This window comes from Molossus molossus, unplaced genomic scaffold, assembly GCF_014108415.1.
Source record: "Molossus molossus isolate mMolMol1 unplaced genomic scaffold, mMolMol1.p scaffold_m16_p_3, whole genome shotgun sequence".
Taxonomy (NCBI): domain Eukaryota; kingdom Metazoa; phylum Chordata; class Mammalia; order Chiroptera; family Molossidae; genus Molossus; species Molossus molossus.
The window spans coordinates 26,447,957-26,465,940 of record NW_023425366.1 but is presented as its reverse complement, the minus strand read 5'-3'; the positions used below and the strand labels follow the sequence as shown (position 1 = coordinate 26,465,940).

Genomic DNA, 17,984 nt, shown 5'->3' with positions numbered 1-17,984 from the left:
TGAATGCTGAATCTTGAATCTCATATATTTTTCACATGTCATTATATTCTGATATATTTCAACTATTTAAAAATGTAAAAAAAAATATCATTAGCTGGTAATCCATACAAAAACAAGTTGCAGGCCAGATTTGGGCTATGGGCCATAGTTTGCCAACCCCAGTCTTAGACTCTTAGTCCTCATAACATATTATGAGGTAGGTTTATATCTTAATTTTATAGATAAAGGAAACAGGCATAGAGATGTTAGGTGATTTAAGAGTCCCACAGCCAGTAAGTGTTAAAACTGTTAAAAATGACTAGTGTAGAATCCCACACATGGTCCAGTGTCAACTAAAATAATAGACATTTTTGCAAAACTTTTCAGCGTTTATTCCATAACATTTATTGGCTTATGATGCCAATAACGTGATAGGCCCATTAAAAGAAATGTTGAGTTTTCTTTAAGCAGGTACTTACTATTTGACTTTGTTTTCATGTTTAAAAAGATGGCTTAGTTGAAACACAGACGAGAAAAAAATCACTATCTTGGTTTTATACAGCTGTTTTATCCCCTGAAAGTGTTTCATATGCTTTTCATTCATTCTCAAAACATCCCTGTCTGAAAAGATAAGAATTAGCTTCCTGATTTTATGTTTGGGGATATTGAGGTGGTAGTCTGGGGGTGTTATATGACTTTGATATTGTGTTTTAGGGCCACAATATTAACATCAGAACCAGAACTCATACTTCTGACATTCCAACCTAAGTGAAATGCTTTGGTGGAAATGAAGGAACAATACAAAAAAATATAGTTCTAAGACTTTCTAACTTCATCAAGATAATGAATGACCTATGACAACAGTTTAGTAAGGGTTTTCAGAATCATTTCTATCTTATAACTAATATAGTTGGAGCAGTGTAAAGACTACATCATCCTAAATTATATTTTTCTAAATGTAGATTTGCTTACCTAAAATCAGTAGTATGCTGGTATTTGCCACTTTTTTTAAAGGAAGAAAGTTGCACTTATTTCAAATATTGTGGGGAGATGCCTAAAAATGTTGGGCTTGTTTGCCAATTGCAAAACCTTATACAAATTTCTTTTTTTTTTTTTTTTTTTTAAAGAATACTAAACTGGAGAGGGATAATTTTTTAAATTTTACTTTTGAAGATTTTTAGGGCAGGAGAAAGCAAAGATGTTTCAGAATGAGAATACAAACACTGCTTTAACCCTGGGTTGACCTTCCAAAGCAAATTTGACTTCTTGGGCCCTGCTTTATTGTTTCAGATCAAAATGGGTGATCGATATATGCTATTCTCATTGTATGATTTTGCTCAGCATTTTCTACAGGTTATGAGCAAAACATTTTCCTACAACTCCTCTATAATAAAAAAAAAAATCCACGCTTCAAATGTTAATGACTTGCATAAATCCTCATGGTAAATAAATAGTCCCCGACTATACGGGATCAATCACAGGATTTATTGTTACTATATCTTAAAATTGAAAACAAGATTATATATAATGTTCTCCCACCTAAAAACAAACAAAAAAAACCCAGACACACACAAAACAAAAAAAAACCTCGACTTCTCTGTTTGTTTGAATTAAGAACACCATTATTAATTACATTGTGTAAATTTGTAATTATATTCTTGAACAAATAATATTGAAGTATATATATGGCTATAATGTCACTGTCCATAGAGAGTTGGTATATCTCCTCCACAGTGCTGGTAACACATTTTTCTACTCTCTCCTGTCCTCATCCCTAAGACCTTTTTGATTTATAGTTGATAACATTTGATTCTAGTGCACTGTTCATACCATCAACTCTTGAGTCTTCTTCTCTTGTAAGCTTGTCCACTGACTTGTAACACATTCTTTAATTACTTGGATTATTTAACTTATTTTCCCCTCAATGAAGAAATGGAAATGACCTTTAAACTTTTTGACTTTATGGCCAAAAACATTTTTTAAATGAAGAAACATACACATAAAAAATAAAAAAGAATCCTGGTCACAACTATTTTATAAATATGTGACTGTATTTTTCTTAATGTCCAGAAACTCTTATTGAATAGAATTCAGGTATTTTCCTCCAAAACGCACACAGTCATAGATCTAACACCAAATTTTCATTTGTACCAAAATGGGCAAGATAATGAAGGCACAGTCTCACTTTGATCAATAAAGGACATCAAACACAGTCATGAGGCACTATGACACATAAGCATAGTCAATCACAAAAAGCAGGTGTTCAGAGTCTTCAGTAACTTCTCTCCCTTTAACATTTGGCAAAATGCAGTCTAGATATTTTAATACCTCAGAAAGAAAAAAAATAAATAAGATGCTTCATTAAAATGTCAGATTACTTATAATTACTCCTCAGAAATATAAGGAAAGGGACAAAGCAAAGGGGACCAGAGATTTCCTATGTTCTTGGATTGTCCTTGCTTTCTGAGGGTCTCAGATGTCTGGATATATCTGTAGTAATGCCAGCTGTACCTGAAGACAGAAGAGGTTGTTGGTATTGCCGACATGGTCCCTCAACACTGTTAAAATTACATCGCAAGAACAAAATTAGCTTGATTTCTGCTCTTTAGTCCTTTGTTAAAAACCCAAGTCAAGTTTGGTTATTTAAAGGAGATCTGAAAAGTTTAAAATAATGGAAAAATATATTTTAGCTTCCCGATGAGAAACATTAAATATTTAGACTTCAGTGGCAAATAAATACACTTGAAAGTCAAGCAAGTTTTTCTCCTATAGGAGAATCTATCCAGACTACAAAAACAGTTATTTTTCTCAACTGCTGATGACCACATCACTCACAGAACAGACCAGGAACTAGTTTCATGATTTTAAGAGATTTTTTTTTTCCATGACACTATAGCACAGATGAGGGCTTGACTTGGATCTGAGCAGGCAGAACAGACCTGCACTCACAATGTCCCTATTACAAATATACGACAATTGAATCACAAAACATAGCCCAATCTCTGTTTACACCAAAACCACTATCTATGTGATATATAATTACTTGCTTTCTATGGATTAATACCACCTACGGCGGGACTAGCGCTGGCAGTCAATGTGCCATTAACAAGTAAGCCTAAATCTACAGCTGCAGAAATAACATGGAAATGTACCTGCTTATCCAAAGGAGTTAAATATATTTTGATAAATTTTTCCTAGGAAATTCATTTTTTTGTTATTTCCCAAGTCCTTCCACTAAAGAAGTCTCAATAATTTTTGTCTTTTTACAACAAAATCCACCAAAAATATTTATCTGCTTCCAAGTACTATGAACAAAGGGGCTAATACAGCATGTGTTCACAATTAAATGTTAATATTTCAATGACTTGCAATAAACTGTTCTTACATGCTTGAAAAATTGTGTAGAAAAAGTAAGGAGTACTTATGGAAGGATCTCAATAATTTTGTTTTCTTTTTGCTTTAAAAACAACCCCTAATGTTCATCTCTGAAAACATAGTATGTATGTATATGTGTGTGTATATATGTATGTATGTACACACATATACACACACACACACACAGTTGACCCTTGAACAATGTGGGGGTTAGGAGCTCCAACCCCCTGCACAGGCAAAAATCTGCATATATCTTTGACTCCCCCCAAAACTTAACTACTAATAGCCTACCACTGATCAGAAGCCTGAATAACATAAACAGTTGATTAACACATTTTATATATTATATACTGTATCCTTACAGGAAAGTAAACTAGAAAAATAAAAATGTCTAGGAAAATAATAAGGAAGAGAAAATACATCTATAGTATTTATTGAAAATAATCCACGAATAAGTGGACCCACACAGTTCAAACCCATTTGTTCAAGGGTCAACTGTACATATATATATATATTTTTTCATTTCCATGCTTATTACATAAAAATAACTATCAGAGATATCAATCAGCTGATATATATCCAATTAATTCACTGCAGAAGGGAAAATAAGACAAAATAATCTAAAGTAATCAGTAAAGCTCACAGTTCAAAAACATTTTCTCCTTTTTTTTTTTTTTTTGCTTATTTGAAATTTTTGGTAGTTTATCTGTGCTCTGTTGTAAAGCTGATTCCCAGGTTAATGGCCTCCGAGTAGATTTGAAAGGAAGCCGGAAGACTTCTTACTTTGCTGTGCCTCTGCTTCCTGGTCTTGTGAAAGTCCCAATTCACTCTCAATTTGATCGAGCTCTGATTGGTCAAGGAGTTCAAAGTCATCACCTTCTTCGGTGTCTGTTTCCTCTCCCGGGCTGGGTGCAGCCTGAACAAGGGCTTGCTGCACACCCTCTAGCTGGTCTTTGATAGCAGCAGTCACTGCAGCTGTGATGACATCCCCAGCCAGGTTGCTCATCAACTGAGAGGTTTGGTCACTGCTCAGAGGAAGAGTGAGACCCGCAGGTGATGGCCTATCTTTGCTGGGTCTGGGACCACTGTCCAACTGTTCCTTTTTTCTCTTGAGCTCAGTGGGCAAGCCAAGGCTTAATTCATCTTCATCGTTTGTTCCCATGCCATTTTCTAGAGATGGAAAATCTGAAAGGCCTCGAGAGAAAACTTCCTCATTAGGTCTGTCAAGATCTGTGAAATGTACAACAGAAGTTCATGCTTAAGCACCATCACAAATTTGAAATAAAAGAACTGTCTAAAAGATATCTGATTTTAATCTGAACCCTCCAGGTGACCCTGGTTCAGTTTAATTCAACTTAACAACATGTACAGGACTCCTCCCAAATCTGGGACACCATCTCTCTGCAAGTACACGAATACTACATGACCCCTGCATCTTTAACTTTCCTTGTAAGCACAAAGCCGTGTACGTAATGACTTAATAGTCAACCTGTCTAACGTTAGCTGGAGGCTTTGACTAAAGTTTAAATGTTCACCAGAAACAGAAATTCCATCCTGTCCCTGGGGAAGAAATTAGTTTGAGCCAATGTGAATATGTGTGATCACAGAATAGAAAATATTGCATTTGGAGATTTTCATGGTATCTGGTACAGCAGATGGGGAATACTACCCAACCTCAGCATGTTCATCTATGGAGATCTATCTGAGCATCTGCAACCTGTATTTGTTTAAAGCAATGAATTAGAAGAAGCTATTGCTCCTTCTATTCCATATTTAACCTCAGAGCATATGGAATCATTTGACTTTACATAAAAATAGCTGAAGTTAATCATACCACGTTAACCAAATGCATGCCCTGAATAATATAGGAACACTTGGAAGATTTGGGCCAACTGAAAGCCATGCCAGGTTCACAGGCAGACAGTGATTTTATCGTTTTTCACTTTTCATAGAAAATCTTTCAGTATAATGATTAACTCTTTATAACAGTGATTTGAAATCTTCAGTTTCATTACTGAAAAGTCTCATGTGTGGGTTGGGTTATCACTGTCCTTCCATTGTGTGACTCTGAAATGGGATGCTGTAAAACAAAGTGTGTGTTATCCAGGTCTTGTGGATATTTAGCGCTTATAGACTTCAGTGAAACTCTTGTTCTAATGCCCTTTAATGATGAGTAAACTGATTTACACAAGTACTGTCACCTGTTTAAGGTCATATAGTTAGCTAATTACAAAGACAAGCCAACACCTGGGTGTCCCAGTCCCCAACTATGTCTCCTTTCAAACCCTGCACAGCCTCCCTTCTTCCTCTAGAAAAAGAAAACGTGTTCTTGCTTGTAAAAGTACATAGAAGACAATTTATTTATAATCCTCCATTATAACCTGCTCATATTTTCAGTATATAGCTAAGATGACTTGAAATAATCCAATGAAACTAGCTGAAGTTACTGCACTAGAGTTGTCTCTCACTTTATTTTAAATTTATTTAACCTGATTTAAAAAAAAAAAAAAGAGAGAGTTTTTTATTTTGAAACTAACTTCGAAGAAAAACATGAGAAACCTTGGAGTGAGCTCTGGATTTGGGGAACTCTCCCTCCATGCCTCAGGCCCTGTGAATGAGGACGAGCCCTGGGTCTGCAGGGTTAGCGCCTCTCTTTCCTGCCTCCCACTGTTGTGATAAACAATGTCACCAGACATTGGAGAAATTAATTTTGTCCACTGTCGATATTTATTTGTTTTCAAAACAAAGGCAGAGTTTGGACATTGACTTGCTTAGGTTTTTTCTCATACTAAAAAAAAAAATAATAGCTTTTGAGATATAATTCATATAAAATTTACCCATTTAAGTATACAATTCAGTGGTTTTTAATACATTCACAAAGTTGTACAACCATCACCACTATCTAATTCTAGAACATTGTCATCACTCCAAACAGAAACTCAGACTAATTAGCAGTCACTCTCATCCCCACCGCATCCACACAGCTACTTTCCATCGACATGGCTTTGCCTGTTCTGCACATTTCACATAAATGGGGTTATACAATATATGTGGACTTATGTGTCTAGCTTCTTTCATTGTGCCCAATGTGTTCAAGGTTCATTCATGTTGTAGCAAGTATCAGTACTTCATTTGGATAGCCAACTGAAATCCATTGTACAGATATACCCCGTTTTGTTTATCCATTCAGCAGTGGACAGGTAAATATTTCCGCATGCACTCATAATGGTAATTATTATAGTAATAAAAAGAGAAATGTGAGCATACCGTCAGAAGTGTCTGTCTGTGGAGTGTATCCTTCTGAAAGGTTGAAGGTCCCATTGTCAGTCCAGGAGACCTCGGATACGTCTGTGTCGGACACAGACAACTCTTTGGCAGCCACCGTGAGGCTAATCTGTGTTAATATAAATACCAGTGGCACATTCTAAACTTCTGTGGCAAATCTTTCGAAAACTCCATACTAACACCAAAAATGTCAGAATAATAAAAACCAGATGAGTATTTTCCTTTCAGAATTGTTCAATCATCTTAGAGAAATAGGAGGAGTCTATTGGAAAAATCATTTTGCTTTAAATAAATTTATGGTTAAACAACACGGGAACAAATTGAAAAACTAAACAAAAAAAATACCTTAGGACAAAGAGCTGAAAACTCTAATTCACTGTCATCTTTGTGACTTTTTTCTTTGTCTGCTTCTGTTGAGAAAAAATTTGGACGCTTTCAGTTCCCCGGCCAGCTTAGACTTGTGTATTTCACCCATTACATACCCTTACCCACATTCCTCATGTTCTTTAATGCCTCCACTGAATTAAATGTTTGCACATAACAAGCTCCACATATTTGCAAAGGTTTGGTTTCCAAGGGAAACGGCCTACATCAGTGGTTCTCGCAGTGTGGCCCCTGACCAGTAGCATCAGCACCACTGGAACTTTGTTAAAAATGCAAATTCTCAGGCCCTACCCTAGACCAACTGATAGAAGCTCTGGGGTGGCCCAGCAGTCTGTGCTCCCATAAGCCTTCCAGGCAGTTGTGATGCTCGCTAGTCTGAGAACCTATAAGGTCATAGGACAGGTTAAAAAGTGAAATTGATCACATTAGTTTTCCTTCTGCGTATTTTATTTCCCTTCCCATTCTTTTGGTGTCTCTTATATAGTTTCCACACTCTTAGTCATTTTTCATTCTCAATAGCTTACCCAAAAGTAAAGAAAATTAAAGAAAGTAAATCAGAAGTAGCAAATATAGAATGATTGAATCCTTTTCTCCCTCCCCTGACAATTTAATTAAAAAGTCAATTTATTGTATGTTTCAGAAAGGACTAAAAGCCTAAATAGGAAAAGGCAATGTTACTTTGGGTGGGGGAGTAGATGAGCTTCTGTGATAATATGCTGTAAAAGGCTAAAATACTCTACAATGTACTGAAGGTAATGTCATAATAAATAACCCATGGAGGTCTCATTTCATGTGTGGAGTCTAAAAGTCAAACTTTACCTACCAGATCTCTCACGTTTTTTCTGGTTAATATATTCTCCAATTCCAAAATCTAGTTTCAGCAGAACTGACTTGATTTTGCTGTACAGTTTTTGTCCCATATCATTACACTTAAACAGTGGACACAAAAATGCACACAGTACTGAAATATAAGAAGGAAGAGAGTGTGGGTAAGATGATCTTTATTTCAAAAGGCTACATCTTTGTAGTTCACAAAAATATTTCAGCTCCCTTACTGACAAACAGAAGTTTTTTCTTAGGGAAATGCTCTTGTGATATAAGTTCATAATTTGAATTTTTCTCCCTGTAATAAAAACATTTATTCCTATATGCATGGGCACACGCACACGTGCGCACGCACACACACACACACACATTTATTATAATCATTGTTTTCAAAGACTTGCAATTATTAGATCAGCTCCTTCCCTTCATTCCTTTTATCCTCCAAATTTAAACAAGGATTCCACGCTTTCCAGATAACTGGCCTGGATTAAAATCTCTACTTTGTTAAATGCATTGCACCATGGGAAAGTTATTATCTACTTGCCTCTCATCAGTCATATTGGAATAATAACATTATTTGGGGGCTGTTGTGAAGGATAACTGAGATGAATACAAACCATCTGACTAATAACGCCTTGCCCATATCAGACTTCGCTCTTCTGGCTCTCTCCTCCTCCCCCTGCTGAACAAGGCAGATCCAGGGGCTGATACTCTACTTGAGTTCTATTTGGGAGAATGGGTCTGAGCCTGGACCATTTGCCATCTGGGTTTGCATCAGGAATACAAAAAGAAACAAAGGTCTTCTTGTCTTCCCTGATATTTATTTCTCTATTTTTGTCAGGAAACAAGCCTATTTACCTTTTAAATAGGAGCTGCAAACTCAAAAACCTCTAGCAGCCAAGGTGGTTATGTGTAAATTTTAAAAGCTGGTGTGAGAAAAATAGGGACATATGAGGGTAGGTTAAGTGGAGCATGCCCATACCATCTCAAGGTAGCAGCCCTAGGTATTTTTCAGGAGAAGCAGGAAATCTACACTTTTCTGCAGAATTTCTGAATTATAGTTCATGTACAGTAAATTGCAAATATTTAAAGTGTACAATATAAGTTTTCACCCATGCATACAACTAAGAAACCATCACAACAATCAAGACAGTGAACATATCTACCACCTCCAAGTTTCCACATGTTTTTATTAATCCTTTCCTCCTGTGTTTCTCTGCTCTCCTATCTCATCCCCAGGCAACCACTGGTCTGCTTTGTCACTAAAAATTAGTTTGAATTATACAGAAATAAAATCAGACAGTATGTACTCTTTTTTAAAAAATCTGGCTTCTCACACTCAATCTAATTATGTTGAGATTTATCTAGCTTGCTGCATATATTAATTCTTTTGTGCTGAGTAAAAATCATTATACGAATATACCAGAGTTTGTTTATCCATATGTCTTTTGATGGACATATATGGATTGTGTTCCATTTTTGGCTACCACAAATAAAGCTGCTATGGACATTCATGTACGAGTCTTTTGCAGAAAAATACTTTCATTTTTCTTGGGTAAACACCTAGCTGTGGAATGGCTGAGATACATAGTTTTTAAGAAACTGCCAAACTGTTATCCAAAGTGGTTGTACCATTCTACTTACCCACCAACAGTATGTGAGTATTCCAGTTGCTCCATATCCCTGCTAATGCTTGATGTGATCAGCATTTTTAATTTTAGCCATTCTGGTGTAATGGTGTCTCATTGTGGTTTTAACTTTCTTTCTTTTTTCTTTTTTTTTTTTTTTTTTTTGAACCACAGAACATGTACAAGGGCAAGGGTATTCATGTGTCTGTGGAGGTGGGGAGTATAGCTTATTTATAGTTTTAAGATATAATTTAAAATAAAATTAATCACTTATAATCCTGCAACTATTCTTCCAACTTTATTATTTTTAAACTGAATTTATTGGGGTGACACGGGTTAATAAAATTATAGGTTTCAGGTGTACAATTCTATAATGAATCATCTTTATGTTATACTGTGTGTTCACCACTTTGCCAAGTCTTCTTTCTTCACCATTCATTCCCCCTTCACCCTTTCCTTGTTCTCCCCACCCCCTTTCCCCTCTGGGAATCACCGTACTATTGTGTGTGTGAGTTTTTTTACTTAATCTCTTCACCTTTTCACCTAGCCCCTCCCTCAGTCGCCCTCCCCTCTGACAGCCGTCAGTCTATTCTCTATATCTATGAGTCTGTTTCTATTTTGTTTGTTAGTTTATGTTCATTACATTCCACATGTAAGTAAAATCACATGGTACTTATCTTTCTCTGACTGGCTTATTTCGCTAAGCATAATACTTTCCAGGCCCATCCATGCTGTCATAAAAAGTAAGGTTTCCTTCTCTTTTATGGCTGAGTAGTATTCTATTGTATAAATGTACCACAGCTTTTTTATTCATTCATCTACTGATCGGCACTTGGGCTGCTTCCAAATTTTCACTCACCTCACACCTGCTAGAATGGTTATCCATAAACAACAAGTGTTGGCGAGGATGTGGAGAAAAGGGAACCCTCCCTAGTGGTGAGAATGCAGATTGGTGCAGCCACTGTGGAAAGCAGTATGGAGTTACCTCAAAATATTAAAAATGGAACTGCCTTATATCCCAGTGATTCCACTCCTGGGACTATATCTGAAGAAACCTGAAACACTAACACAAAAGAATATATGTACTCCTATGTTTATTCTCCCAACTTTAAAGTATAAACAGATCTCAAGGAAAAGGAGAAACTTTGCACATGTGGAAATGAAAGAATAATCAACTTTCTTTATAATTAAGAACGCATCCCTCCTCTTCCAAACTACAGATGGTCTCGTTGACCATTAAATGATACCACGTGTACCACATAAACTAGCCAGATGTTCTACTATACTTACAGAGTAGATAGCTGAGTATAACCCCAGGAATGTAACTTCCTAAGATCATAAAAAACGTGCACACACTGCAGACCAGGAGACAAAACTAGAAATCAGAGAGAGAACGTGAAAAGTATGCATAACACCAACACATTTTAGAGTGCAGCATACATGCACAGTTATTTTTCTATATGTGATCTGTTCCATTATGGCAGATGTTTTTCAGTGTTCTTTTGCCCTAAGTTCTGACTAATGACTGCCAGTGTTCAACCAGCCTTAGTCCATTTTCACAGTTGGTGGTAATCATTGTGACGGTCCAGAAGCTAAGTTCTGGCACAGAGCACACTGGCTCCCATTAATCGTGCTGTGGCTGTGTGAGTGCCGGATGCCAGAGGACTGAAGATTTATATGCCCCCAGAAAGTTCTTTTACTTAGGGTTACTCACTGAATATAAAGCAGCCCAGCAACTAAACCTGAAAGTTCAAACTCCTTCTATAAGCCCACAGAAATACATAAACACAGCAAAACATGTTACAGAAACTAGAGGCATTTCTGTAAATGTCATGATAATCTGCACAGTTGCTGAGCTCCTGAGATAACTCTATTGGCCGTCACTACCCTCCTCCCTAACTATCAAACTGACCCCACTGCTACCTCACCTAGAAACTAACTGCAGGTGAAATGCAATTCCCACTGAAGTGTGATTATTCTCCTTTTGTCAGTCATCAACCAGCCCCCCACCCCCAAATCTTGTTTGTTTTAAAAAATTTAAACAAAGATAAATTCTCCTATAAAGTCTTCACATATTTTCCACACTCTAATCTTTTTTTTTTTTTTTTATCCTCACCCAAGGACATTTTTGCATTTATCTTCAGACAGAGCGGGAGGGAGAGAGGGAGGAAGAGAGAGAGAGAAACATCGACGTGAGAGAGACACAGTGAGTGGCTGCCACCCATACGACCCCAACCAGGGCCAGGGACAAACTACAACTGAGGTACGTGCCTTTAGAGGGAACCGAACCTGGGACTCTCTGGTCCACGGGCCAACGCTCTAACCGCTGAGCCAAATTGGCCAGGGCTCTACACTCTAATCTTAAAAAGAAACTATCTTACTTCTTTTGCTTTATCTTTAAATTATGATATTAAATTAAACTAAGAAGCAAAGAAAATAAGGAAATTTGAAACAGACACGTGAATAAGGCATTTGCAACCCATCACTAACTGAGAAGAGGAAGAGCAAGGCAGGGGGGCTTCACACCAGATTAACTTTGATTTTTCATTCTTTGGCACTGGGTTTATTTATTAAGTCAAAAGGAGAACTGGTGCCCTGGCCAGTTTGGCTCAGCGGTTAGAGCGTCAGCCCATGGACCAGAGAGACCAGGGTTCAGTTCCCGCTAAGAGCATGTGCTTGGGTTGCAGTTTGTCCCCAGCCCTGGTTGGGTCGTGCGGGTGGCAGCCACTCGATGTGTCCCCTTCACATTGATGTTTCTCTCTCTCTCTCTTATTCTCTCTCCCTCCTGCTCTGTCTGAATAAAAAATGGAAAAATGTCCTTGGGTGAGGACAGAAAATTAAAAAAAAAAAAAAATCCTTCCATATGTAACCTTGCTACTTTAAAATGCTCAAAATGTGTCCAAGCATAGTTGGATTATGTAGCCCCGGAACTGAAGTTAAGAGTGCCTGTGCATGGTACCACCAGAGGGACTGGAAACACCAACATTCCTAGGATCTTCCAACTACTGGTGGATGTTCAAGAGACTTGAACACAAAACTGCAAGGGACAGGGTCCGAGGATGGCCCTGCACCTCCCCCTTGCTATCAGGATCACATCTGAAGCTGCCTCTACACACAAAACTAATACAAGTGTGTGTGCTTCTCCATGTAACCCCTTCAAACCACTTATGACTCTTCTCATAGGTTTTCATCTTACTTAGAAAAAGACCCATTCCACTTAGATAATCACTATGAATATTTTTGCCAAAGGTTTTATTTCTTAAATAGATAATATAAGAAACTCCACTTCTTCGATTAAAAGTGAGACCCAATTATCTCCAAAAGCCCCTTCATGGACGACGTGTCCATTTCATCTCCCTTTGACTTCAGAACCAGGCTGAACACTATAAACTGGCATCTTAATAAGATAGTTTTTCTTCTTGGTCTGGATGACAAGACCAATCACCATTCATTTTAATTAAGCATGTGGATAAATATGTATAAAAATAGAAAACCAGTCCAATTTCAAAATATGAGGTTAAAGTTGTTCTAGTGCTAACACGTAACGATTCCGAGCCCTGCTGACGTCAGCTGTTATGGCTTGTGTTCCTAGTAGATTATGTTCTGACTTGAAGAACACTCACAGCTAATAAAATAAGTTAATTCATGTGTTTCTAGGTTTACTGCACATTTTAAAGCACGCACAGTAATTCTCCTGTGCTGGAAAACTTGCCTTGCCAGGGCTCTGCTGTTTGAAAAGAGACATTTCTTGAAGAAATATGCTGAAATTCATCCATGATTCTGCAATGCAGTGGCTGAGTCTGGGTCTTTCATCTGGCTTGGAATTTATAACTTCCCAACTGAAGAGAGAAGAAGAAAACAAACAAACAAACAAAATTAACTGGATGATTTGACATTCATTGCTCCAGCAAATATTTATTGAGCACATACAGTTGGCAACACTGTCTGGAAAAGTCCTGTGCAGAAGTAAACAAGCCAGACGTCTGCCTACCAAAGCTCAAATGCCAAGAGAATAAACACAGGCTACACCACTAGCTACATAATTACCCAGTTACAACAAGATATAGGCTGAGGGAGAGGTACAGGTAGAGTCATTGGGACATCTTCTCTGAAGAAGTCACTTGAAGCTAAAATCTAGATTAGCAGGAGTTTACCATAAGGGCTCAGAGAGTTCCAGAAAGAACAATGTACAATATACCCGAAGGACCTGCAGTGAGGAGGAGCTAAAAGCACTATTCTGACCCCTAGTGTGGTTCCCGCAGAGAGAGCCAGAAGAATATCATTGGGTGAAGCTGAGAAAGTAGCAAGTGGATGAGGTCATACAGGGCCCCATGGGACTTGTTAGAAACACTTCAAAGCTTAAGGATAGGGAAGATACAGTACTTTCTTCAAAAAATGTTTTTATTGATTTTTTTTTAGAAAGGAAGGAAGAGAGAGACAGAAACATCAATGTGAGAAACAAACATTGATCAGCTGCTTCCTGCACGTCCCCCACTGGGGATTGAACCCGAAACCTGGCCATGTGCCCTGATGGGGAATCGAACTGGGACCTCTCAGTCCATGGGAGGACACTCAATCCACTGTGCCACACCAGCCAGGCAAGGGAAACCACAGTACTTTAAAAGAAACCTTGGCATCAATCTTATCATCATCATCATCATCATCAAACACTAACAGTGCATTTTCAATATATACTATGATTGGTTAACTCTACAGAAAATTGTTAAACTCCACAGGATCTCACAGTATGTCACATTTTCCCAATCCCCATCACAGAATTTGTTGAATGCAATGCATGACCCGAGCATGTACTGTGTTCCTGCCCTGGTTTCCCCCCAGGAACGTCAGTAAGCTAAAAACTAGTAGCAATCACAGCAGGATACAAGGCATTCCCTGCAATTACAGTGACATCAAGTTCAAAGCCCACTTTTATAATCCTCTCATCACAAAAACATGTCAAACAAGTTCTGCTTAGGGCCCTCAGTTCATTCATTTAATAAATAATTTCTAGTGCCTACCATGATAAAGGCACCCCTATAGAGCTAAGGCTATGGCCATTAACTAAACACATGTCCCTAGCAGAAGACAAGGATTATCAGTGACTTATCATCTGAGCTGGGACTGCAGGGTATCAGGGTGAAGCCGGTCTCTGGATTCAACTCCAGCAGCCCTAAGACAAGTCAAAACTACCTTGGCCCTTAGTGCTCAACTACATAGAAATTGTGTACATGTAGACTCTGTTACTTTTTAATGTACTTTGAATACTAAGGCAATTTGTAAACTAAATAAACAAAATTTCCTTTCTCAATATAAATTTTAATCCAAGTTTAAATGAATGCAATAGGATTAAAAAAAAGAAGCCCTGGCCAGTTTGGTTCAGCGGTTAGGGCGTTGGCCTGCGGACCGGAGAGTCTCGGGTTCGGTTCCCGCTGGGGGCACGTGCCTTGGTTGCGGTTTGTCCCCGGCCCGGTTGGGATTGGGTGTGTGGTGACCACTCGATGTGTCCCTTTCGCATCGATGTTTCTCTCTCTTTTTTCCACCTCTCTCCCTCCCGCTCTGTCTGAAGATAAATGCAAAAAAAAAAAAGGAGAAGAAAGTATTTCCTTTTCGTTCTTTCTTTTTTTTTGTTCTATCAGCCTCAGCCACTGGCTAAGCTGGCCAGGTTGATGCAGTTCCACTAGGGAGGGTTTGCCAAATGGTGTCCTGCTGCCATAAGAAATGAACTTTGGGGGATGTGCAGGAATCAGAGTGGTTTATGTATCCATCGACTCTGCCCTCTCTCAGTGACCAGTCTAGCACTAGGTTTGCATGCCTCATGAATGATGCCAGACCTATTAACAGAAACACTTGAGTGTATGGCTAGGAAGCCACTATCTGTACCAAAATCTTGCCAATATGTCTGCTTAATGGGAAAAGATTTCGTACAGGAATGCAAAAGCTGTAAAAACAAAGGAAATAATAATGTTATTAAACAGCAGAACAATGCAGATGGGTTGCAAATGGGCAGGGACAGGATCTAGGTTACTGTGAAGTTTAATCGGCCCACAGAGATGACAGAAACACTGACTTTAGTTTCTGCTCTCTATGCATATAGAACAGGACTTTAGAAGTGTTTGGCAAATATAATTCTGACAAAAAGCAATAATAAACATAATGGAATTATTTGATTATCATTTTTTTTTAACAATTATAGTGAAATGAATGAACATTTCCTATTTGGAAACAAATTTAAAATATCTAATTTCATTAGGACAGTGAACCAAAAAAGTGGGTTGTGTTCAAGCAATAAAAAATAAAACAGCAATGGAAATGAACTCTAACTTTGTGTCTGTCTATGAACCTCAGAATCATAATCTTGAAAGAAAAAAATCACAGCAGAATATGCGCAGTATGATTTCATTTATGTAAAGCCCAATATCACACTAAACTAACATGATATAAGCAAGGAAAGGACAAAACACAAGATTCAGGAGAGGAGTTACCTTGGTGTGGGAGGGAACGTGACTTGAGCAGGGCATGTGGGAGCTTCCTGAGTATTGGTCATGCCTATTTCTTAAAATTTATTTTTCAATTACAGTTGACATACAATATTACATTAATTTCAGGTGTACTAGTCACATCTTTTTTATTATTATTATTATCGATTTTTTTTTTAGAGAGAGAAAGGGAGAGAGAGAAACATCTATGAGAAAGAAACATTGATTGGCTGCCTCCTGCATGGCCCCCACGGGGGATCAAGCCTGCTACCATGGCATGTGCCCTGACTGAGAATCAAACCAGGACCTCTCAGTCCATGGGATGACGTTCAATCCACTGAGCCACACTGGCCAGGCCACATCTGTTTCTTAATTTAGGTGATGGATACATGAGGATCAACTTACTATGTTCTTAAAGCTACACCTCTATACATGTGTACATATATGGCTTCTATTTAAAACTGTGTTGATCCTTAAATGTCTAATCATGCTTTTTATTTAATGAATAACATTCTTACATGAGTATATCTCACTTCCCATCCTACTGTCAAAATACAAATGTTACTTAACTTTTTGCCTCGATGTATGTACTTGTGAAGTAAAAAATAAATTTCTGCTGGTGAGAGCCTTGAAAAATAACTTTTTGAAAAAAAATAGTACTTTATATAGATTCTGGAACCTTCTACTAATATTATCTTTAGGATTCATGTCTCAGAAGTGATACCACATTCATATACATGTTTTATCACTCTAGTAAGTAAATTCCCTAAAATGGAACAGGAGCCTAGTCTAATACTAAATCCCTAAAATTATCTAAATTATCTGCTTAGAGATAATTTTATAGCAAAGTCTTCATACAACTTAAGGATTTTTTTTTTTTTTTATCCTCACCCGAGGACATTTTTCCATTTTTTGTTCAGGTAGAGTGGGAGGGAGAGAGAGGAACAGAGAGAGAGAGAGAGAGAGAGAGAGAGAAACATCGATGTGAAAGGAACACATCGAGTGGCTGCCACCCACACAACCGACCAGGGCCGGGGACAAACTGCAACCGAGGTACGCGCCCTTAGCGGGAACCGAACCCGGGTCTCTCAGGACCGCAGGCCGACGCTCTAACCGCTGAGCCAAACCGGCCAGGGCCAACATAAGGTTTTTAATACAACAATAGAACTAAAGATTCTGTTTTGTGCTTAAGGAGCTTACCTATTTCATAGTGGACTCCACATGAATATGAAGAAATCTCAGTATCCATTCACCCATCATCTTACTCACTTATTCACTAAAAAGTTATCAAGTTCCCCCACTATCTTACATTACATTCAGCATGTTTAGTTTTGTTATTTCAAACCAACAAAAACTGGATACCTGTAGCACTGTTCCTGTCTGTGTCCACAGGGACCACCACTTGTAGGAGGAACAGAAAAGAAAATATCCAATGTGCAAATACTTTGCACAGCCATAAGACACTCGAATCGATATTAAATTTCTCCCCTTTAGAAAAAGCCTCCTGTGACAGTGTTTTGAGAAAATCAATTCCATTGTTACTAACATTTATATTAACATAAGAGCTGTGAATAATTCTAATTGATATTTGAATTGTTACAATCAGCAACAGAAATGAGGAATTCATTGTGTACAAGTTGAAAATACTTTCTAACCAAATGGGTTAGAAAACAGTAGTAAATGTTTGAGATAATAAGTGTATATAGATCAGCGGTTCCCAACCTGTGGGTCGCGACCCCTTTGGGGGTCGAACAACCCTTTCACAGGGGTCGCCTAAGACATAACAGTAGCAAAATTACAGTTATGAAGTAGCAACAAAAATAATTTTATGGTTGGGGGTCAACACAACATCAGGAACTGTATTAAAGGGTCGCGGCATTAGGAAGGTTGAGAACCACTGGTATAGATGGTGCTGAATACAATTTAATGGAAATATGTATGATTTAAAAAGAAACTCTGAATTCAAGGGCAAAGAAGCATGTCACTCTATACTTCTTTAAATGAAACACGGACTCAGACACGTCACTCTGTG

General features: G+C 37.9%; 1 protein-coding gene across 2 annotated transcripts in view; it reads right to left on the bottom strand.

Annotated features, from left to right (window-relative positions):
* Positions 1-4,017: 4,017 nt before the first annotated feature.
* RETREG1 (reticulophagy regulator 1) overlaps positions 4,018-17,984 on the bottom strand; it is a 116,068-nt gene continuing 102,101 nt past the window's right edge. For both annotated transcript variants that reach the window (XM_036280226.1, XM_036280227.1), the window contains 6 exons: positions 13,189-13,315; positions 10,767-10,851; positions 7,847-7,984; positions 6,985-7,049; positions 6,622-6,748; positions 4,018-4,584 (listed from right to left, as the gene is read on the bottom strand). In XM_036280226.1, coding sequence (XP_036136119.1) covers positions 4,091-4,584; positions 6,622-6,748; positions 6,985-7,049; positions 7,847-7,984; positions 10,767-10,851; positions 13,189-13,315 — 1,036 coding nt within the window. In that variant the 3' untranslated portion in view covers positions 4,018-4,090. The remainder of the gene's footprint in view (positions 4,585-6,621; positions 6,749-6,984; positions 7,050-7,846; positions 7,985-10,766; positions 10,852-13,188; positions 13,316-17,984) is intronic.